A 23,590-nucleotide genomic window follows, 5' to 3' on the forward strand; every position below is an offset into this window, starting at 1 on the left:
AAGATTGTGATGCTTTTGTGAGGTCCTTCTTCTTGATGATGCAGAAGAGAAGAGTTAAAGTACATGAGAGGCATATTTATACCACAACAGCAACACCTGAACCAGCACTCCTAGAATAATATATTGGAAGATCCAGCAATGAAACAGAACAGAAAAATATTTCCACAGTTGAAGAGTCAGTGGAGCATCATCTCAGGAAAAATATCCCCGAAAAGACCAGTCATGGCAGGCTAATGTTGATGCCATCTAATAAATAAATAAAATGGACACCTCAAGAGCATAATGCAGTTTAAAAAAAAGTATGCATTAAATCACCTTGAGTAGGACTGGAAAAGTAAACAACACTAACAAATATATAAAAAAAAACAAAAAACTAAAAAACATGGCACTTCTGATTCTATTGTGGATCTCACATAGCTCATTAACAAAGGTATTTTCCAATTTGGAAGACGTGAAATGTGTTTTGTAAAATTAGCGTACTTTAAAAAGGGTACAAATTAACCAATTGGAATATAAATAGCAGTATGAAATGAAATAGAGAAAACTCATCTATTTAGTTTAATTTATTGATGCTTACATGTTAAGATGCAAAACAAAACTAAAAGAAGCAAGATCTGGCATAAGCCACTTATGCAAGAAAGGGGTTGAGCAGCAGGGAATGATCGGTTTATAGAGCCTGCTCCACTAAAAGAAGCAACATAATTCTGTGACACTAGCACTGTCACAATTGCACAGCAATATAAGTTTAAGAATGTAAGACTGTTAAAGGAAAAAAAATAATGAAAAAAATACCAACTATGTATTAAAAAATACCGCAATTCATATATTAGAAAAAGACTATTGTAAATCTGTTTTAAGAGCTGGCAATCAGTACCTTTTTCAATTTCCTTTGTCGTTTTGCTGCAGTCTGCCCCTGGGAGTTAGAATAACATACTGTAAGAACACATGCATACAGTATACGACATAGGATGGAGATACCTCCGTAGTATGATGGCATAACATTTACTTGCAGTTGGTGAACGATCAAATACCAGCACTATGATAAAACATGCTTCTACTACATTAAGGTTTAACTGGCTTTTCATAGTCTATTACATTCACTTGTGAACTACTGCCATTGTCCACTAAATTTCAAATATACCCACAAATAGTAAATACACAGAAGTTGAGTAAAAAGTTTGTATTTTAATAAAGAAGTAGAAGCTGTATGAGAGCACTCAGAAAGACTAGATTTACCGCACACAGCAGAAGGAGAACACTTATTTACCATGGGTAGAAATCGCAACAAAAAGAGAAAATAATAATCCACCATTTTATGGACCACAATATTCTCCCTTTTCTGTATTCTCGCATGCCATTTTCTATCAAATTTCTGTACATATTTTGTGAACGTACTATAGTTTCTTCTTAAAAGTATTCACTTAATGTGCTATTGAGTTTTAGATGTTGACTAAATGTGGAATGTTGCTTAAGAATTTAAAGTTATACTTTAGAATGGCCGACTCATTATGTAGCTTTATATTAGCAACGTTACTACAAGAATTGGTCTTATTTAGTTTAGAATCTATGCATAGATTACTTTGCCCCCTCCTCTATGACAGTCTTTACTGCCTTTTCTTAATGTGGGTTTGTTGGCTTCTTCAATTCTACTCCTTTATTTTAAGACTCAGGTCAAATAAATCAGTTTGCGCATGATGTGCGAAACCATGGTCTCAAAAAGATTAAAATCAGGATGACAGAGAAAATAACTAGAGACGGTTTCTTGTTTAATGTGGAGTCTGGCAAACATGTTGGTGAGCCCTTAAACCCCCCAATAGTAAAAAATACATAAAAACGGTAAAACAGAGGTGGTGGCTCTATAGAAACATGTTATTCTTTATGTTAGTCTCGGCTACAAGGGTAATTCAATCTTCAAATAAGAAATAGCAAAAGAAGACCTAACTCTTTGACTTTAAAATCAAGAAATGCAGCAATGAAACGGTAATCAATCCCACACACATCCCTTCCTGCAACAACTCCTCCATACCCTCGAATCAGAAATAATTATTGACCAAAACAGTAGGCCATAGTGTGGCATGTCTGTTGTGTTTATTGGACTCACAGGATTCTTATTAGCAAAATACTGTCAAGTGCACATGTAGAATAGAACATAACTTCAATATGCTGAAAAATTCAAAGGTTCAGGTAGACTGGACATGGTACTCTTCTATGTTTCAGGCCAAGTTTGGCTATTGGGGCTCGGATATTTGAGCTAGGGAAACTAGTCCACAGTTTTAATTTTTACATATTTCTTATTATTGTACTGTATTAATGATTTTCTGGTGCACATTTATGGAAATACTTTCAAAGTAAGCTGATTCTGACTTGAGTTGAATTAAGTTATATTCTCCATGTTTAGTTACATTAGAATACTTGTAGACATTCGTGCCAAGGGGTTACACATAACCACTTGATATGTTACAAGGAGCCTTGGCAGCAGGGTGAGGATGGCCTTTTGATTCATTGGTACCTGCTGGAAAGCAGGGATGATGAAGGTTTTAGATGAATGGCCAGAGAGGTAAGCAAAAGAAGTGGGAGAAAATGGAGTCGTAAGTGCCAAAAAGTCTTTTGGGTTAGTGAGTCAATCAAATGCATAGGTGGGTTAAACATATAGGCAGATCCCTTCCATATTCATAAATGTAGAGGAAGAAATAACCCCAGGTAGCTGCAAAGTTTCGGTAGGTCCCTATCAAGTCTGGGATATGCTGGGATGATACTGCAGAGTGAAGAACCTTGACTATACAGTGGACCTTTCTCCAATGCTTCTAAATCCCAGGAAGCACATCACTGTTGCCAGTGTTATCATGCACTGCATTTATTATGATGCATCGGGGCAAACCGAGTGCTGGGGTGTGAGGCAGTGTGCGCCCACCCCCCTCCTAAACGTAACGAGCAGTTCAATTTTCTTTCAACCTTGAAAAAACCCTATTTTTACTATCCACTGTACAGCAACCACTAATGAGATTTGGCCAAAAATGTTTGACACCACACTTGGTGAAGGAAATGTCAATATCAAAGCGAAATGTGAAACTGTGTACTGTCTGCACTAGTTTTAAGTGGGCATCCAACATGTCAAAATAAGAAAAGAGGAAAGATGAAGGGATCACTAAGTGGTTTTGTAAGAGGACTGACTCGAACAGTGCTCCTCAAAGAAGTTGAGTGTTTCTAGAGGAAGGGAACCAGTGGGACTTGCAAGATAGATCTGGTTAAGCAGTAAAGCATGCCAGTATGCTTGTCACACTCCACCAACCAGTCCGATTTGTTTTTAAAGATCAGTATATTAGAGCCTTATTGAGAGATGGGCAGTATTAGCACATTTGTCAATAATTGACAGCTTCCAGTCTGCCCACCCCTCTTTTTCCCTGCTTCATGAAGAGGTTGTGGAACGTTGTATTGCTGATTGTGGTCGCCCACTGGCTTGCTGTCAGTAATACAGTTACACTGACTGATGCCAGCAGAAATTGAGTCTCACGTCCACCTGTATATTTCCTGCCTGGGACTAAACTATGGCAATCCAAGACAGAACAAGTCCAGCATTGTCCTCCAAAGACTGGAACAAGACTCCCAAGCATATAGAGGACATTACATTTGTGATTCAAAAAGAAAGACAACCTCCTTGAGGTGGGTACCATCCCTCAGGGATCACAGAAAATCAGACACGTCTGCCATGCTGCAATAGCATGGTGAACCTGACTAAACAGCTTTCACAATAGAGGTAGTTGTTGCTTCAGTGAAAAGACTCCCACGCCGAGGGCAATGAACTGTCAGTTTGGAAGGCTGACCACAGTTGGGATGGCAGAGATGGGGCCTGAAACAGATTGAATACCTGCAATATTAGTTGTTGAACTGAACCAGATTCACAGATGTTTGTATTGATTTTGTTTCAAAAGAACAGCATGTTGGTGCAAAAGATATCAATCTGTTGAGTAAGAGGGTGTTTCACGTGCAGAAACTCCGCGTAGATGGGTTTACACATTTAAGACGGCTCTGAATTGGGTACCACCTTTACTAACATATGGTAATTTTCTATAGTCAGAAATGCCTATGAAATGCTCCCAGTTCATCATATAGTGAGTTCACTTTTCTTCTCGACTGAAGCAAACCAAACATCTTAGATATTCATTCTTTTTGGAATGCATTTTGGGTTGTAAGGTGAAATGATCCCAGGATGGGAGGGAGGTCAGTAAAAAATGTTTGTATGTTAAGTGATGAGAATTTTCCCACCTCCACAATTGTTTGGGAAAATGTCACTTGCCTAAACATAAGCCAGCAGAAACACCTTTGGCAAGAGAATTCCGCCACTAAATGATTTTTTTTTTCTTTTGTAGTAAAACACTACTTCCTCAGATGTTTTCCTCATAATTGTAACTGTGCAACCTTTTCAAAAGTTGAGAAGCTTGCTAGGGTTTCAAGAACACAACATGAAGTTTGCAGCGGAAATAAATGTGGTGAAAACAATCATGTTAATGCTGACCAAACCCCTAAACCAAGTTAAAGCCCAGTAATGATAGAGAGCTTAGTCACTCAGCTTGGAATTAAAACTCTCACCATCTGGATCTCTGCAAAGGACACAAGAACCATTCTAAAGAAAAGAGTCATGTGGAATGAATGTCTCTGTAACAGAGATTGGACTATTCCTCTGCAATCACCAAGAAAGAACCTCCTTCACATATAGCTAATATGCTTTCCTGGCCAAAGGATTTCTGAAGTGTCCAACAAAACTAATTTTACTGCACATCCTGATATTGTATTCTCTCAGGAGCTCCTCACGGAGGTTAAGAGAGCCTGGGTTGTGCTGAGGGGTTATGCGTAAACCTATCATCTAGATGTGGGTAGGTGTGCATGAAACCCTTGGGTGACCCTTGGTTTGCTCTTCGGTTAATTAGAACCACTGTGAATTACCAATTTAAGGCACCTTTATCAAATGTGTTGTACACTGTATTCAACATGCCACAGATGTAGAAGCACACATTGTGGAACGCACACTGGAAATCTAAGACTTTAAGGGATGACGACGGTAGTACAGTCTCTAAAGTCAGTTTCTTTATGAATATGCTCAATATGCTCCGGATGAGATATTGCCTGGGGAATCAAAGTTTCTGTTGGAGAACAGAGAGCTTCAAAACACTACTGAAGCTTTGCATCAATAGCCTCTTTTACCAATGCCTGCTTTTCAAACGGGCATTGGATATTCTTGCTTCAATACTCACATATATTTTTGAGTTAAGCATTCAACTACAAAATGTGAGGCATCTGGGATTCTAGAATAGGAATAATCCTGACATATTGATTATTTGTGCCTATTTGGTTGATGTTTGCTCATCAGTGAGAACGAAATCTCTAAATCATCCTTCTCCACAGGAGTGCAAAAGATCTAAAGGGCAAGCAGCACATCATGCTTGCTTTTGGAAGCAAACATTTTGTGTCCCTCAAGGCTCTAGGGATATATAGCTATAACTCCTCACTTTGCTGGTTACAGACATTTAAAGGCACCACATGAACTGATGACAGAATGCAAACCCTTGTGTGGAAGAGCCTCTTGCTTGGATTGCAAATAGGCTACATTGGGAAATTACATCCATGGTTTTGGCTGGGTTTAAAAAACTTTTCTTTTACTGTAAAGTTTCCCTTTACTTATGTAAACTTGTCACCTTTAATAAAAAGGCAGGTATATTATACTGGCCAGTATTTCCAAGCCTATATCTAATTATTCAAAAGCAAGTGGAGCCAACAAAAATACAGAATTGAGCTAGTTGGGAACCCGAAAAAGAATAATTACATTGCCATTGCTAAAGAATGTTTAAAGGCTTGATGACCTTTCAGTGTCCTACAATTTGCGTCTGCTTTTATGTTAGCAGGGAAGTGTGTAATAAGCTTTTTCAATTTTTCTTATATTTTGCAGGTGTATCTTGCAAGAGTAGCCACTCAACTTGATGTCCTAACCACCGAAGTAGTGTTAATTGAAATAGGATTCAGCAATCTCGTTTTAGGGACAGCTGAAACCACAGAATCGGATAGAAGAGCAGTTAAGTAACAAATATGTGTCATCAGGTGCTTAGATTTTTTTTTGTAAAGTTACAGGATAATAAGGGCGTCCTTACCCTCCATTCTGGTTGAAACCTGCTCTGAAATTTTGTGACCTGCTTGAGCCACAAAAAGGAGATTTCCCAAATCTGCGATAAAATCTCCCGAAAGTCCCCCCCTCCCCAACTCATGCCTCCGCCTACCTTTCGTTGCAGGTTACCGTTCAATAATCCCATCTAGTGGAGCGTTCTACTGGGCGCCATCGTCTTCATCCACCCAATTCACAATACCTAGAGATCAAGGATTTAGGGACCTAATCATCCTCAGAGTTGTGTATTGACATGAGGGAACTGCCAGGGGTGTCTTATTCTTGTCCCCTGAATGAGTTGTATTAGTAGGGAGTCCATTTCCCAGTCTAGCAGACTAGATGATGGCGTTATTGGGGTCTTGGTCCTCTGAGCTGCTGAAGCAATTCAATTCATTAATCCAGTCTAATATTACCAATGAGGCAAGCCGGAGTTTAATCTAGGGCTTTGTATTACTCTTGCAGGCGAGGTATCACAGCTGGAATGGTAGCAGTAGTCTTCATTAATTTCAGACCTTCTGACTAGACATTCAAGAATAGGGATGGATTTAACTTATTTCTGAGTTGGCTCTTTAAAGTCTTATAGATTACATGGTTGATCTACAGAGGTATTTGGTAGGTTGAATTTCTTGGCAGCTCTTACAATCAACAAATGACATTTAGAGATATCATCTGAAGCAACCTGTTGGAAGTGGCCCATCATTCCCACTTGGGACAATAACATCTCGGCCTTCATCATCCCTTCCATCACTGTCTGGTGGTAGCTCACCTTCCTCTTCTTCTACATCAGAATAGGTAGAACCATTAAACATCATCCATTTCTTTTCCATGGACGATCCCTTTTAGCGTTGGAGGAGGAGGATAGACGTGATGACTGCCTAGGAGGTGAACCTGCTTATGGAGCAAGCTGAGCAGGCGGGAGGATCCCAGCAGCAGGTAACCCCATATTAGGATTATTAAATGGTTGTTGCAGCAATAATTTAATAAAAGTATCCAACATTTGTTGAAATGTTCATAAGAAGGCCATTGGCACTTGGACCACATCTGGCCTCTCTGTAATATCAAGGTGGATTTTGTCTTAAATCCATTTAACCGCATGCGTGCGGCGGCTATTTTTGCGTTGCGCGGCTTTTTTCAAAAAGCCGCGTTACATGACGAGCTGAGCTCGTCATGAGCGTGCGAGCGGCACAACTCATGACGAGCTCAGCTCGTCATGAGCGCAGAAGGGGTTAACTATTTCCAGAAGTGTACTTCTGTTGACACACATTCACTGCAGGCCTCCTGATTGTCCACTGTGCCCTCTTCAAAATCAGGGACATATATCTCACATCCAATTGCATTGGACTGTAAACTGTCAGTGAGGCATAATCACCAGCCTCTTCTTGATCGGATTGCAATAATTGTACTGAAGGCACATCCGTCATCCTTAAAGGTGAAAAAATATTTTCTCCTATGTGACTGCGTGGTTCCAAACGGTGATGCCGTCAACAGTATGGTCATCATTATCAACGGTAAGGACGTCGACGGTATGATTTTCGGTGTGGTCGTTGTCAAGCTAAACATTGACGACCAGGTCATCGCAGACGGCATCCTTGTCATCGACAAAGGAGTTAAGGTTTTTGACATCGATCTTTTCATTGACGAGGTTCCCTTTGAAGATTCTCTTTTTTGGCACAGACGAGCCTCTGTAGCGCTTGGACTCTGGTTTATCCGCAGTGGAGGTGGCTGCAAGCACTGTACCTAATAGATCATGCCCTGAGTACTGTAAAAGTCTCCTCTAGTGCACTGCCTTCGTGAAAGTTGTGATGGGGGGGGTACTTCTCATTGAATCTTCCCCTGAATAGGAAGCATCTCCTTTAGAAGGAGGGAAATTCTCTTTATTCATAAAAAAAAATAATGCAGACCTCCTTTCTCTATACTTAAGGATCTTAGTATCCAATGACTTATGCTTAGGATAAAAACAAATACTCAGTGTGGGGCATCAGTTTAAATGTTCTTGATGCCACAAGATAATCAGGTTTTAAAAAGAGATATTTTCTCTTTGTCAGCCATGGTGACAGTTGCTTGTCAGACCAAAAAGAACTCTCTGGTCCAGAACGTGTAACAATCTTCTCTAAATACAACTCACAGTACAGTAGTGCTGAAGATGGGGCTAGTTCAAATCCAGGGCAGACTAAAATGGACACAATTTCAGGTTCACTGAAAAGTTAGGGCAGAGCCCTGACAAAGGAGTCCCTCACACGTGATGTGCGGTAGATATTTGAGCTATGGTGGCTTCTAGGGTAAGTAGGAGTGCTTAGGCTTCCCCCTCATTGGCTGAAGTTTGGGTTCTTTCAAATGAAGTGGATGTATTACTAAACATACTATGTTGTTTCAGGCCTATGCCATTTTACATTGTATATTGTTTGTTATATATTTTATACTGTATACTGTTATTTTAATGTACCAGGGATTCCCAGCCTGACGACAGGGAATGATTCAAACATGTGAATATACAAAAGCACCAATGTTGGAGAAAGTAATTTGAGTTGCACCACTAAAAATAGAACACCTGCATCTTCCCATCCTACATTATGCAGATGATAGACTTCAAATGAGTAAAACACCAACTGGTTTGCAACAACTATTTGACAAACATGGAACATACTGCTCTATCAGTAGTCTAGAAATAAATATAGACAAAATAAAAATCATGATGGTTGGCACTCAGATCCAAAAAGAAAGAGCCGGATTTATCCACAACCGAATAGTTGAAATTGTAAACTCTCACACACACTTAGGCTTTACATTTGCCCACCAGGCTTCCTTCAAAGACCATAGAGGATCACTGCAATCAACGGGAAAAATTCCAAATTGCACGGTACCTGTCTGGAGCATTCCTGAAAACAATTAACAGCAAGCTTTGGCCTGCTTTAAACTACGGAATTGCTGCATTAACACTTGACATTGCTAGTTTCTCTAACTTTATCAGAGCTAAAGCATTCAGAAAAATCTTTCAGCTGCTGCTAAATATGACTCATTCTCAATTCAGGCAAGAATATGGACTCCATAATCAGCTCTTTGTCAGGAAACTTGCTAATATCAAACAAATCAAAACCTGCAAATTCAGATACACTATGGTATTATACCAGGCAGGAAATCAAAAACCTCTCTTTGCCTGGAAAAAGTCAATGGCTTGAGCTACTAACGATTAACCTCAAAAGAGTACCTGTGCCAACCATTATCAGTCACTGAAAATTAAATTTTAGCAATATTGATTTGGTCTAATGCTGTCAAAGGATCAATCTCTACCCTGGTATCCAAAAAATATAGGCAAAAGAGGTGAATACTCTTATGAGTCATCCCTTCATCTTCTATGTATAAGTCTAGGTTTTAGAAAGGAGAAAATCCATTTCTTAAAGCCACTATTTAAGATGCTCAAATCAGAACCTGCCATTAAGTGAGGATTGCCAGAATGGAAGGCTCAAACATTCAACTGAGCTTCAAGTACACCAAATGTTTCATGGCCATAGAAAAGAAAAAGCTGATGTCCATAAATCAGAATAAACCTTTGGTTTTTCTACCCTAAACAAGCCTCACAGAACTAGACAATAATGGTGCCAAGTTCAAACCTTAATGCAAGCAATAAATCTGGGTATTTTCTGGAGATCAAATGTTGCCCTGGGCAATTGTTCCAATGTGGCAGTGTTTATCTCAGAGTGCCACTTACTTATGGGGATAATTTGGACACTTTTATTTGTAAAGGTTTATTGTGATGAACTTATTGTAAAAAACATTATAAAGGCTTTCTGAATTGCACTTTCACTTTCTAATTTATTGTTACTTTTCAGAACAGGCTGCTAACTATGCAGTGTTTTATAATGCGCCTATTAACGTATTGAAATAATTTCCATCTATTGTATAATAAACCGTTTCATTCTCCTTTAAAGTGTCAGAACTTGCACTCTCATTATTGATAAGAACTTCTGGGGAAGCAGCCATGGTTGTTATCAAGGGTATGAGTAGATCCAAGTACTAAATCTGGTAAGACTGGGTTTCAGTGACCAGAATCACCATACACCCAAGGTTCTCTACGATCTTCTGCAGAATTGCATGAACCCGATAAAAGTCTACAGAAATTCCCCATCTTATCCTTCGTTAGAACACTCACTAGGAAACCATGTCCCCATCCAAGGAGTGAAATGATAGCACTTGGAATTTAGATGAATTGCAAATGATGTACAGGAGGTGAACCACAAACCTCAAAAACTGATTTGTGGACTTCTTGGATGATATCTCACTCCAGGGTGGAGCACAGTTGCCTGCTTAAGCTGCCCAAGATGGTGTTGTCAATAGCAGCAATGCAAAAGGCTAGTAGGAACTTGGGGTGGACGATAAATCCGCTCTGCCGGTGGAGTTTTGGCCACTCCACGTTCATTGCGAATTCCAGCCAAATTCCGCTAACCGCCGCATGGCAGAGTTTTTTCTCACGTACAGCTTGCCAACAATAAGTTGCTGAGTGCAAGCAAGATTTGGTGGCCCCTAGCACAATTTATATATGCTAGAAGGTCCCACAAGCTTCCCCCAACATGGGTGGTTGCCAAAGTTCGGGGGTGAGAAAGAAGTCGCTCGAGTACAAAACCTACATGCACTGCAGCAAAATCAACTCATGCAGCGCCCTCTGGTGCGCCGCATGGTGTCGTTTGTGCGGATCTTTCAGCGAGGAATTCGCTCCTGGCACTAAACATCAGCGTGAGAAGCACAATGTGCCTATTTTGCCAGTTTGTGTAACTCCACAGAATTTTGCTGAGTTTTCATCTAACTCCGCTGAGCTCCACGTAGTGAAACTCCGCAAGTTCTGCTCACCCTTGTAGGAACATACTTTGTTTAAAAGTCCATTTCACACACACCTATAGTCAGTCAGAATAGTTGTGGGGAGAAGTGTTGTCTATATTGTCCACCACTTGCATACACCTCAGCACTGGTGGGCCTTCAAAGCCATGAAAACTGCCTTCTGCCAACTGCATCCGTGTGCACGAACATACCTCACAAGCACATATGAAGAGATCTGTGCAGTGTGCCCAGGGGAGTTTGTGGGGACTTTGAACTGTTGAGGGGCAGCAGAAAGGTGCATGCCTCTAAGAGGTTGGGATGATGTCCCTACATTCCAAGTTTGGAATCAGGGACGGGTGGAATGGAACGGGACAGCAGGAAGCATATGGGAAGCTTAGTATGAGGTACCACCGATTAGGAGATGCCTATAGTACCAGATTCCCCTGGAACCAGTGGGCTGTCAGGAAGTGGCCCACTGCTTGATTGATGGCCATAACCATCCTGTTAGGTTGATGTAATGACAGGGGAGGGATGTGGGGGGTAGGTAGTGAGCTCAAGAGCAGTACCTCCTACTTGTGATATTGGCTTCCCACCAAGGTATGGGTGGATGGTGCTCACTTAGGAGGGGTACATTAAGGTAGGCACCCTGAAGACCCACAAACCTTTCCAGACAGTGAACTAGACAGTAGAATGTACATAAGATAATGTCAGAAATGTCATCTTCTGCAAAGGGATGGAGCTGCTTAAGGCTATTATGACCTAAGATAGCCACAGCGCTCTTTCTTTTTTCTTTACAAGGAGATTTTTTGTTCTAATATGCCTGCCCTCTTTCTGTGGGAAACATCAAATCAAAGAGAAGAGTCTCTTCAACCCCTACACTTATTGACATGCCAACTGGAGCAAAGACGTCTTGGATAGTGGTGATCATGGCAGCTGTAGAGCATAGGCCTTCTTCACTAGAGGGGTCCCATAAGTCTTTGGTTATCCAGGTTTACCTGTGGGAAAACCTTCCCACATTGCTGCGGAATGAGACTGCTCTAGACGGTGCAGAGAAAGTTTTCTTGGCCATGGAGAAGTCACTGGGACTTCTTTGCCTCTGCCGAAGCTGGGACACCGGCTTGTCCTTTCCTCTGAAAGGGCCTAGTCACTGCCATCTCCTCAAAGAAGACGGAAAATCAGCTGGGTGCCTTTGACCAAAGGACTCCATAGCTTTGAAAGACAGGAAGCCCTTTTTTAGCTTGCAAATCATAGGGAAGTCTAACCAGTAAGGCCTACATAGTTTGCATAGATTGAACATGAACAAAACCTTCTTGTACTGCTTCTGGACCTCATTCATCATGGAACGCCTTATTTGGTAGAGACCCTATCTAACCACAGATTTCTTTCCTTTGAAAATCCCCAGGCGTCAGACTGGATTCAGAAGATTTTTGAGCAGTAGACCTGCGTGTAAGTAGGTGGCGTTGTTCAGGTCAGCGGCGTCCAAACTGGAAGTGACGAGCGCTGTAACTATATAGGCGCCACCTCATTGTGCTGACGTCAGTTACTTTCGTGACTTTCCACGCCAGGAGCGCAGAGCCAAGATGAGAACTGACCACTGGTGTGATAAAGACTAAAGCCCTGAAAAGGGGGTGTTCCTTACACCTGAACCGGTTCACAGAGAAGGGGGATGGTAGGAATGGGAATACATTTGTGGCTAGATAGAGTCTCTACCAGATGAAGAAATTACTTACCTTTGGTAAGGCCTTTTCTGGTGGATAGATTATCTGCATGTGGATTCCTCACCTTTTGAATTACCCCTCTGCGCAGCATTCCACAGAAACTTTTTTCATAGCTCTCCCACGTCGACAAGGACGTCACAATGGATTGGCTCTGCTCGCAACTCCACATGACGTCACTGAAGCAATAAAACCACCTCGCTGACGTTAGTTTTGCCCATTTTTGCCAAGTCTTCGAGGCAAACCGACAACATTTCACAAGTATACCCAGTATACAACATTTGCACAAGTATACACAGTATGCAAATCAAAGAAGAAAAGAAAATGGAAATTTCAAAATTTCCTAGTGACACCCATCATAATATTTAGAAGAACAATAAAATAAATGAATTTCATACCAATTATTTTTTTGGTACAAACAGGCAGGCAACGGGGAGGTGGGGAGGTCAGTGAGGAACCCACAGGCAGATAATGAATACACCCAAAAAAGTTTTGCTGAAGGTAAGTAACTTGTGCTTGTGAGAGATACATCTATCTGTGGATTCCTCACCTTTTAAACTGAATCTCCAAGCAGTCCCACTCCCAGAGGAGGTTGTCCACCTACCTATACCAAAAATCCTGCACCACAGAACGTGCAAAATGGCCGTCCCGCCTCACCTCCAAGTCTAAGCAGTAATGCTTCGCATAAGTGTGGAGGGAAGCCCAAGTTGCCACCTTGCAGAGGTCTACGACAGGAACACCTCTAGCCAATGCCTAAGAAGAAGACTTCGCTCTGGTGGAATGAGCTCAAATACCTTCAGGAGGCTCCTTCTTGGACAAGGCATAGCAGATCTTGATGCAGAGGATGAGCCACCTGGACAGCGTTCGCTTGTGGACAGCCTTGCCCTTCATTTTTCCCATGTAACCAATGAAGAGTTGGTTGTCCAGCCTAAAGTCTTTAGACCTGTCCTGGTATTGGCAGACTGCCCTCTTAAGGTCAAGGCAGTAAAGTCTCTCCTCCTAAGTGGGAGGATAAAACGTGGGTAAAGTGATGGACTGTCTTTGGTAGACAGGAGCGGCCACCTCGGGCAGGAAGGCTAAGGGTCCTAAGAACCATTTTATCTGCATGAATAGAAGTAAAGGGAGGCTTAGAATTAAGGGCCTGAAGCTCGCTAACCCTCCTGGCAGAGGTAATCGCAATCAGAAAAATTGTCTTGAATGATAAAAGCCTCAACGGAAAACTATGTAGAGGCTCAAAGGGGGACCCCATCAGGAAAGCAATAACTAAATTTAAACTAAACTGAGGCATGATAAATAGAGTGGGAAGAAACCTGTTAGAGAGATCCTTAGTGAATCTCATGACTATAGGAGACTTAAACAAAGAGGGTTGGTCTGGTGAGCAAAGAAAGGCAGATAAGGCAGACAAGTAGCCTTTAACCATTGCATAAACTGGAACGGCATGGTGAGCAAAAAAACAATGGATTTAGGCCCAGATCTCTGTACTGGGGTGACTGTATGCCATTGTTCTGCATTCTGTCCATCAATTGTTCTTTTTGCATTTAACCTTTGCTACAGCACAACCCTGTTGAGCCAAGGAAACAGCGAAACTCCGAATATCAGACAAATGGTCCTGCAAAGGGTCAATCCCTCTCTCTCCACACCAATTAACTAACCGGAACAAACTACCAGAATTACCAGATTTGGTGGAGTGTCTTCTGGCCAATAATAGAACATCTACCACATCCGGTAGGAGAGAGAATGAATTCAGGTTGCCCCGTTCCATCTCCAGGCATGAAGGTGCAGGCTCTGGAGGTGGCGGTATAGAACCTGCCCCTGAGACTGCGAGGAGAGGTCTGCCCTGAGAGGGAGAAGGAGAGGAGAGTGCGATGAGAGGTAAATGAGGTCTGTGTACCACACCCTTCTGTGCGCGTTGTCATGAGTGGCAAGCAGGTCCAACCGAGGAAACCCCCACATCCTGAAAATGTGAAGGACCACCTCCAGATGAAGATCCCACATTCAGCACCCCAGCCAGATTATTTACAATTACAGAAATCTGATGGTCCTGACCCCAGGACCAGAGTACCAAAGCCTTTCTGCAGAGATTATACAACCCCACTTCTCCCTGTTTGTTTATGTACCACATTGCGGTAGTGTTGTCCATCAGGACCAGAACTGACCACGAAGGGAGGGAAGAAAGGCCTTGAGAGCCAAACGTATTGCCCACAACTCTAGACAATTGATTTGAAACAATCTTTCCACTGGAGACCATAGGCCTTTGATCTCCAGAACACCCAGATGAGCACCCCACCCTAGAGTGGAGGCATCCGTTATCACTGTGGTCACAAGAGAAGGAGGTTGAAACGGCTTCCCTTGATACAGGTTGCCTGGAACACCACCATAACAGCTCTACTGCAGTGCCTCTGGAGATTATGACCTACTCCCTGAGATCTCCATTGTGCAGAAACCACTTCCTGCGGAGGCACCAATGAAGTGCCCTCATGTGTCAGTGTGCATGGTAGACCAACAGTATGCAGAAGTAAACAGACCAAGCAGGCGCAGAACCTTCAGGACTGGAACAGCCGCTCCATCTTAAAACATTGGAATCATAGCTTGGATGTCTAGAATACTCTGAGGAGGCGGGGAAGCACAACTCGCAGTAGTGTTCAGTACTTCCACTATGTACAGGTTGCGCTGAGAGGGCACTGGGTGAGATATGGGTACATTTATTGAAAAACCCAAGTCGAACAACATCCATGTTACTTGCAGATGATGAAGCACCATCTCTGGCGACTTTGCTTTGAGTAGCCAGTAGTCCAGACAGGGGAATACAGGAATCCCCGACCTTCTGAGATGTGCTGCTACCACCGCTATCATCTTTGTGAAGACCCGTGGTGAGGATGTTAGACCGAAACAGGAGGACCGCAAACTGGTAGTGTTGAGACCCCACCATAAAACAGAGATAAGTTCGATGCGACTTAATGATGGGAATGTTAAAGTAAGCATCCTGTAAATCAATCAACACCATCCAGTTTTCCTGCTGCAGCGCCAGAAGAACATCTTGAATTTCTCCTGTTTGAGGTAAAAATTCAAGATCCTGAGGTCTAAGATTGGTCACAATCGTCTGTCCTTTTTGGAGATACCGGAGGTAGCATCCCTGACCCCTTTCTTGCTCAGGAACCACCTCTATCACACCCTTCTGTAGCAAACATAGAACCTGTCGCTGCAGAAGCAACAGATGGTCCTCCGAGCACCAAACCTGACAAGGGAGAAAAGAGGAGAAACTCCTGGAAAGGAAGGGCATACCCATTTTCTACAAGATTCAAAACCCAAAGATCTGATATAACAGAATTCCAATTTTGTACAAAATGGGACATATGACCTCCCACAGGTTCAACATGCTCTAAGATGTGGGATCTAGAGCTGCTTCCCTGTGGAGCCAGTTGGGGGAACAGGAGAGGAGGAGATGACTTTTAGGCAAGCAGATCCCCGCTGACAACCTCTACCCTTCCCTCTGTATGATCTATACAGCAGGTTTGCCTGTTGCTGTTGTCGGGCCCGAAAAGGAGCAGCCTTTCCAAAGCCCCGAAATCTTCGGTTTCCAAACCCCTAAGCTGAGATTGCAAACCTAGAGACCTAGCAGTAGCTCTCCTGTCTTTAAAGCATTGTAGCGCTGAGACCGCATTGGTCACAAAAAGTCTAGAGCCATCAAAAGAAAGATCCAAAAATGTGGCCTGAACATCTGGAGAGAAAACTGATCCTCTCGGCCAGGCGTGCCTCCTAGTAGCCACAGAGGAACTTATCACCCTAGCAACAAAGTCCGCCGTGTCAAGCCCAGATTGAATAAACGGACTGGCCGCAGCTTGAGTGTCCAACAGCACCTATGCAAAATGGCCCTTGATATCCTCCGCGAGTTTAAGAATCACTTCCTTAGCAGAGTCCATCAACGCATGGATATAGTATCCCAGCATGCAAGTTGCATTAGTCAATATTAAAGCCATACTGGCTGATGAAAAAACCTTTTTTGCCGACTGCTCCAATTTTTTTGAGTCCCTATCCCCAGGAGTGGACGGAAAGGAACCTGAAGATTGCTTCAAAGACCATGAAGCCTGAACCCCCAAGCTCTCCGGTAAAGAGTGCATTGATAAAAAGGCTGTATCCCAAGGCGCCTTGCCACAGGTCTGGACACAGCTGAGGCAGACATGGGCTTTCACCATACTTCCAGACTGGGTTCCGTAAAGGCCTCATTGAATGGAAGCAAGGGCTCTATCACCGATGAAGGAGAGTGAAAAGCCTCCATCAGAATGTTCGGTTTGACCTCTGCAGTGAACAACTGCAAATACAGAAGGTCAGCATCTTTCCTGATAACAGAATAATAGGAAGAAACTTCCTGAGAAGGAAGAGCCTTAGGGGAAGAGAGTTCCCAATCTGGTGATGTATCCAGCTCACTACTCTCCTGAAGCCCTACAAATTTATGGATGGGATCCACTATCTGCGCTTCCTCCGACTCTTCCTGTGCTCCTGGAATCTTCCCTTTTCAGAAGCCTCTGTGCCACCCTTCTCCACCCTTCTTGATCATATCTTCAGAATTGGCGGCGCCAGACCCGGCGCCGGTGACTTAGGAACCGGCATCGATGGAGGCCCTTCAGGGACGGCAGGAGGCGCTGCACGAAGTCGAGACAGCGCCAGACCGAAGCCAGACAGTGCCGGAGAATAATCCAACCTTCCTTACTGGGATGATATCGGCATCGAGAACCTTGGCATCGGGAATGGCCAATTCGGGGTCATCAGCATGAAAGGCATAAAAGGTGCCTGGGCATAATGAAGGGTTAAGACCATATTGAATGAAAGTGGTACCAGGGGTCCAACAGGTGTACCAGAAGGGTTAGCCGCCCTTGCAAACATCTGTTCCTGGAGCTGGAAAAGGTGGGTACGGATCTGGAACCGCCTGCTCAGGAACAGCCCGAGGTCGTAAGGCTGGGTCTGACTGCAGTGCCGGAGACACCGGAGCCAGGGTGGAGTGGTCGGAGGCGAAGGAGTCGCTTATCTGGGCGCCGGAGAGCCCCTAAGAGTCAGAGAATGAGCTGGAGTCATCTGAAGTGAATGGGAAGGCAAGACTTCATCCTTCCTGTGATGCCGTAAAGCTGGGGACCCCCCGACTTCGATGACTTGTCCTTAGAAGAGCATCATCTAGAGCCATGACGTCGCTTGTTCTTGTGCTTCCTCGATGACTTCGAGGTGTGCAGCAACGGCGACTTGGACCTCGAATTGTCCTCTTCTAACCACTCTTCTGCTTCTTCACCCTGGCCATGAACAGTTTTGTTTCCCTCTCTTTGAGGGCCTTCAGGTTCATAAGGCGACATGAAGAGAATCCCTCAACGTTTTGGTCAGACGACGGGCACCAAAGGCAATCATCATGGGGGTCCATGATGGACATATGACCCACCCACATTCCCTACAATGTTTAAATCCAGACTTTTTCTGTGCAGCCATCGCACTGCTACAATAACAGACAACTGTAACCATGTTAAAACTAAAAAGAAATGGAGAGTTCTACAAAACCCATTACATGTCGACGGCGTGGAAAAAGGGAACTGACGTCAGCACTCCGACAACGACTTCTTATGGCTCCGGTGACGTCATGCGGAGTCGGGAGCGGGCCGTTCCATTGTCAAGTCCTTGTCGATGTGGGAGAGCTATGATAAAACTTTCAGTGGAAGGCTGCGCAAGGGGTCATTCAAAAGGTGAGGAATCCACAGGTAGATGTATCCATCAAAAAAGGTGTTACCAAAGGTAGGTAATTTGTTCGTCTGATAAGAGATTTCTAGCCACAGATTCCTTACCTTTGAATAGATACTGAACCATTATCTCCCCGAAGGTGGGTCTGCAAGCTCGGTCAAACCAAAATGTCCTGCAAGACCGATAAGGCGAAGTGCCATTCACGACGGAACTGACTGTCCAGGCAGTAATGTTTTCTGCACGCGTGCAGTGAAAGCCTACGTCACTGCCTAACTGCAACCCTCAGGGGGCTGTTCCTCAGCAAAAGCGCAGCAGATCTTAATGCACAGGACAATCCACCATGAGATGGTTCTCTTTTGTACACCTTTCCCTTTCTTTGCTCCCACATAGCCCATGACGAAGTGATCGTTCACCCGGAACTCTCTTGTGCGGTCAAGGTAGAACGACAAAGCTCTTTTTGGGATCAGGCGGTGGAGTCTCTCCTTTTCTTTGGAGGGATGAGGCGGAGCAAAGAAAGTAGGCAGGGTGATGCTCTGGCCTATATGAAATAGTCACAACCTTTGGAGGAGGATGGGGGGAGGAGGAGTAAGGGAGGCACGAGTCCAGAGAACCAGCGTGTCTGAGTAAAAAGTGATATAAGGAGGGTGAACTGAGGGCGCTTGCAGTTTGCTAACCCTTCTGGACAATCTTTTGGCCACTAAAAAGCGTTCTTTATGGTCAATAGCCTAAGAGGGCAATTGTGCAGTGACTCAAATGTTGCACACGGGAAAGGTGATGACCAGGTCAAGGTCCCACTGAGGGATGAAGGGCGTAGGTGGGAACATACGTTGCAGGCCTTTATGGAACCTAGCCACAACAAGCCACTCAAAGAGAGAAGGTTGGTCTGGCAACCGCAAGAACGCAGGGATGGCAGCCAGGTAACCCTTAACTGTGCCCAATGCAAAGCCCTGCATGGACAAAGACCATCTAAACAAGAGAACTTGTGAGAGAGGTGCCGATGGTGGGGGGGGGGGGGGGCGGGGGGGGGGGTTAAAATTGTGGGAAGCACACACCAAGTTATATTTCTCAGCAGGTTATACCGACTTAGCGGAGAGATGTCGGACTGCCACAATGATCAATGATATCACAGACTTCGGGAGGAAGGTAGAAAGATGTCAACTGTCGCCGCTAAATCTCCAAGCATGTAGGTGGAGGGTGCTCAAGTTCGGGTGCAGAACCCTGTCCTGTTGCTGCGGCAGAAGATCCTATGGAAGAGGCAGCCTAACTGGAGAAGCAATGGTCATTCTAAACAACTTGGGATAGCAGACTCTCCGTTCCCAATCCAGAGCCACATGAGTAACTTGGTTCCGGTCATTCCTAACCTTCTTGAGAACTCTGGGCAGGAGTGGTATTGCCAGAAAGGTGAACAGGAGGCTGGAACTCCCTTCGATATGAAATAGTCTCCGAGTGAGAGTCGGCTTGGAAAATGCAGCTCGCAGAACTACTGACATTGTACGTTCTCTGCAGTGGCAAACAGATTTTACCAAGGCTCTCCTCACTGTAGAAAGAGACCTTGCACCACGTCCCGGTGGAGACGCCATTCATGATCCAAAAGGCATCTTTGGGCAAGTTTGTCCTTTCTGGTACTCAGAGACACCTCCAGATGCTGCACCACCATGGAAATGCCCTGACGTTCCAGCCACGTCCAGAGGCACAAAGCCTCTTGAAAAAGGGTCCAAGTTCCCCAACCGCCATGTTTGCTGCAGTTACCACAAGGCGGTAGTATTGCTCGTGAACACCTGCACCAGCCTCCCCCCTGATCGAAGAAAGAAAAGCTTTTAAAACCAAGCAGATGGTCCGCAGCTCCAACAGGTTTATGTGAAGCTTGGACCCCGCCGAAGACCAGAGTCCTATGATCTCCACCTCTCCCAGCTAACCACCCCAGTCCAGGAGTGATGCATCTATCTCCACCGTTAGATCGGGTTGGGGAAGGGAGAGGAGTCTCCCAGTGACCCAATCAGGGTTTGTTAGCAATCACTGCAGGTCTTTTGCAGTTCCCTCTGAGATCTGGACCATGTCTGAGAGATTCCACTGATGCTGTGCCCACTGGGCCTTCAGGTCCCACAACCTGCATTTGCCAACCGAATGTGTCACCAGCAGGATGTAGGAGGCTATGAGGCCCAACAGCCTCAGAGTACGTCTTAATGAAATCCAGGATAGAAGCTGAAATATCTATATTATAGTCTGAATATACTGGACTTGCCACTCTGGAGGATAGGCCTTGAACTACACCGTGCCCAGAAGAGATCCGATGAAAAGGAGCGTCTGAGAGGGAGTCAGGTGTGACTTTGACAAGTTGATAGTGAACCCCAGCTAATGCACAATGTTTGCCGTAGTCTGAAGGTGGGTGATAACTGCCTGAGGCAAGCCCACCTTCCATTTGAGAAGCGGACACCACCAGCCCACACTTAGCTGGAGGACTCAGACACAAAGACAGAGCTTGAATATTCTATTCTTCCAAATCCCCTAAGTCTAGGGGCGGGGGACCAAAAGAGGGGGAAGAGGGTTAAAAACACAAAGGCACAGATGCAGATCGTAATGGACAATGCATACAATGCTTTGGACATGACATTACAGAAAAACCAGGTTAGATGTAGCACTTCGTGTTCACCAAATCAAAGATCAGTTCTCCAAGGCAGCACCCCTGTAGGGAGGAACCATAGCAGTCTGATCCACAGAGAAATTGTTCATGCCAACAGACTAGCAAGTGTGGCCAAGACCAAATTCAGTGCTGATACCTGGACCAGAGTCTGCAGTGTCTGCTAAGCAAGAGGAGAATATAGCCATGGTCTGATCCTCATGCCTCTGAAGCAGCTGTCGCAAGAAGCACCGAAGGAGTCTCTTTATACTGAGAATCCAAGAAGGATGAAGCCAAATCTGGCAGCTGGATCTAGAGGCTGCAGGGAGTTCAGCATCTCCTTCAGATGCTCTTGGCCCTAAAGTGTGGATGACTAACATGTCTGGCATTAGTTCAGATCCCTGCGGGAGGTACAGTCAAGCTAGAAAACATTGTAGATTGAACCCCAACAGAGAAAGAGCACCAAGGCTTGTAGGAAGGTGGATATCTGACTATGGTTACCCCCAACTTTTTGCCTGGTGTTTTGCTGGTTTTTGACTTAGTTGGCCTGGGATCCTGCTATTCAGGACCCCAGGCTTCCTGCTCGCTCTGTAAAATGGACTCCATGTACCTTAGGTGCATTTACCAATTGGTACTGGGCCACCTTATCAGTCCCTGTACAGTATACCATAGGTATCCAGCGCATAGGTGTACCCAGGGCCTACCAGGGGCTGAAGCATGTATTATGCCACCCCTGGCTAGCCATCTAAATCTGACACAACTGGCTGCACGACATCTGGGGCAAGGTGGTGTAATCACCCTTTGCTGTAGATATAGTATACCTATATTTAACCCTAAAATGGACACATATATTCCTATCAGTCACTCCTATGGAAGGCCTTATCAATCCTGAAGGCAGAGTGCTTGGAATTATGTGAGATGGTGCTCTGGCATGAGCTGAGCCAGTTTGCAGCTTGCGGAACCAAGTCCTAATAGCTGTTCCATGATAACGCTATACCATATACTCTTAAGTGCATTATCAACCTCGCGGTTAAATGCTAACTCTGGTATAACATTATCAAAACATGTTGAGTAAGGTGTCATGCGATTTGGAATACTACCCCCTCGCCAATTCTGGCGACAGGGGTAGCATTCCACCCTTCTAGAGGGACACGACATGTATGTAACTATGAACCCCGGTTAAAGTTAACTCGAGCCTTGGCATCACAAAATGGATGCTGCCACCACAGACACAAGTCTGACCTCCTGCTGCTGGGAGTCCTTCTAGCGAGGATGGCTTGGACAAAGGGTTTCCTGCCTGGGGAGGTGCTAGCACCACCCCAGACAGGATTTTGTGTATTGGGTAGGATAGGCCTGAAAGGAATGAGACATGCCTGGGGCACACAAGGTGCCCTGTGCATACACCGGTTCAAACCAGTTGCTGGGGCATCCCTGCCCCAGCTCTGGCGGGAAACCGGACAAAGGATAGGGGGTGTAACCACCCCCCTTCCTGGTCCCACCCAGGGGAAGGACCTAGTCAGTAGTGCAGCCCCCTTTAGCAGGATAAAGGTAGGAGCTGGTCCCATTCCAAATTAGATTATCCTGAACTATTCAACAAGAAGAAACTCTGGACTTCGACGTTCTGCTCCACAGAAGACTGAAGAATCTCCCTTGTGGGCAAGGAGTGTCCACCCTGCAACTGCAGGCACCATCAAGCGTCCAGCGGCTTCACTTTGTCGTCTTCCCTCGAGGATCCAGACTTCAGAGCCCGACGAGACCCGGATTCCCAGACCTCTCCGACCTCAACTCACATCTGCAGCAAAGCTGAGACCCGTGGGTGCGACGAGACACGTGGGACCGGCCATCTTGAACGAATCTGCACTTCGCTTCCAGCACGACTCCCGAGGTAAACTCGACCAAGTGCTTTGGGGATTGAGAATCCCCAGCCCCGAGCAGCCCCTGCACCGAAGATCAGCCCTCCAGTATCCATGAGATCTGCGTGGGGCCCTTCTGCTTGGTTGCTGCTCGACGCGTTGTCTGGTCACTTGCCGGCTGGCTAGTGGCCTCCTAGACGACGAACCTTTGAATCTTTGCTGCTGGTCTGGTTGCTCCAGACTGGCCCTTGCTCCCTGCTAAAAGAGGGGCACCCCGGACTCTCCTAGTCCGCACCAAACGTCTTTTCCACTCACCGTGTGGGTTGCCTTTGCCAAGGCCTGTTGACTCCAATTCCGGATCCAACACCGCCGACAGCGAGAGCCTGTGTGGGACAGCTCGTGCCTCCATCCTGGTCGTCGAAGACACCTCCTGGTCCACGTGGCTGCAGAGTCAAGCGTCCACTCTTCACCTGATCGCGACGACAGCACCTGGTTCCTTCCTGGTTCCACACCGGTCACTGGCTAGTGACTTTGAACACTGTCCCCTCTGCTTTCAGGTCCTCTTCTTCACCGATCCACCCTTGGATCGCACCGGACATCTTCCTCCTGGTCACCTGCAGCATCTTTTCTTTCAGGCTCCATTGACTTCAACGCGAGAACCCGACACACTTTGGCACCTATGCACCCGCAGCCCGTGGGTGAGGTAACAAGAGCATTTCGGTGCTCAAGG

At 45.0% G+C, this 23,590-nt stretch overlaps 1 protein-coding gene across 1 annotated transcript in view; it reads right to left on the bottom strand.

Moving 5' to 3' along the window:
• The window catches only part of LOC144773867 (tripeptidyl-peptidase 2-like), a 457,098-nt gene that overhangs the window by 160,761 nt on the left and 272,747 nt on the right, over positions 1–23,590 (bottom strand). Inside the window, exon 15 of the mRNA XM_078658951.1 lies at positions 875–913. Within this exon, the coding sequence (XP_078515077.1) occupies positions 875–913 (39 nt within the window). The remainder of the gene's footprint in view (positions 1–874; positions 914–23,590) is intronic.

This window comes from Lissotriton helveticus, chromosome 8 (genome assembly GCF_964261635.1).
Source record: "Lissotriton helveticus chromosome 8, aLisHel1.1, whole genome shotgun sequence".
In the NCBI taxonomy this organism is placed as follows: domain Eukaryota; kingdom Metazoa; phylum Chordata; class Amphibia; order Caudata; family Salamandridae; genus Lissotriton; species Lissotriton helveticus.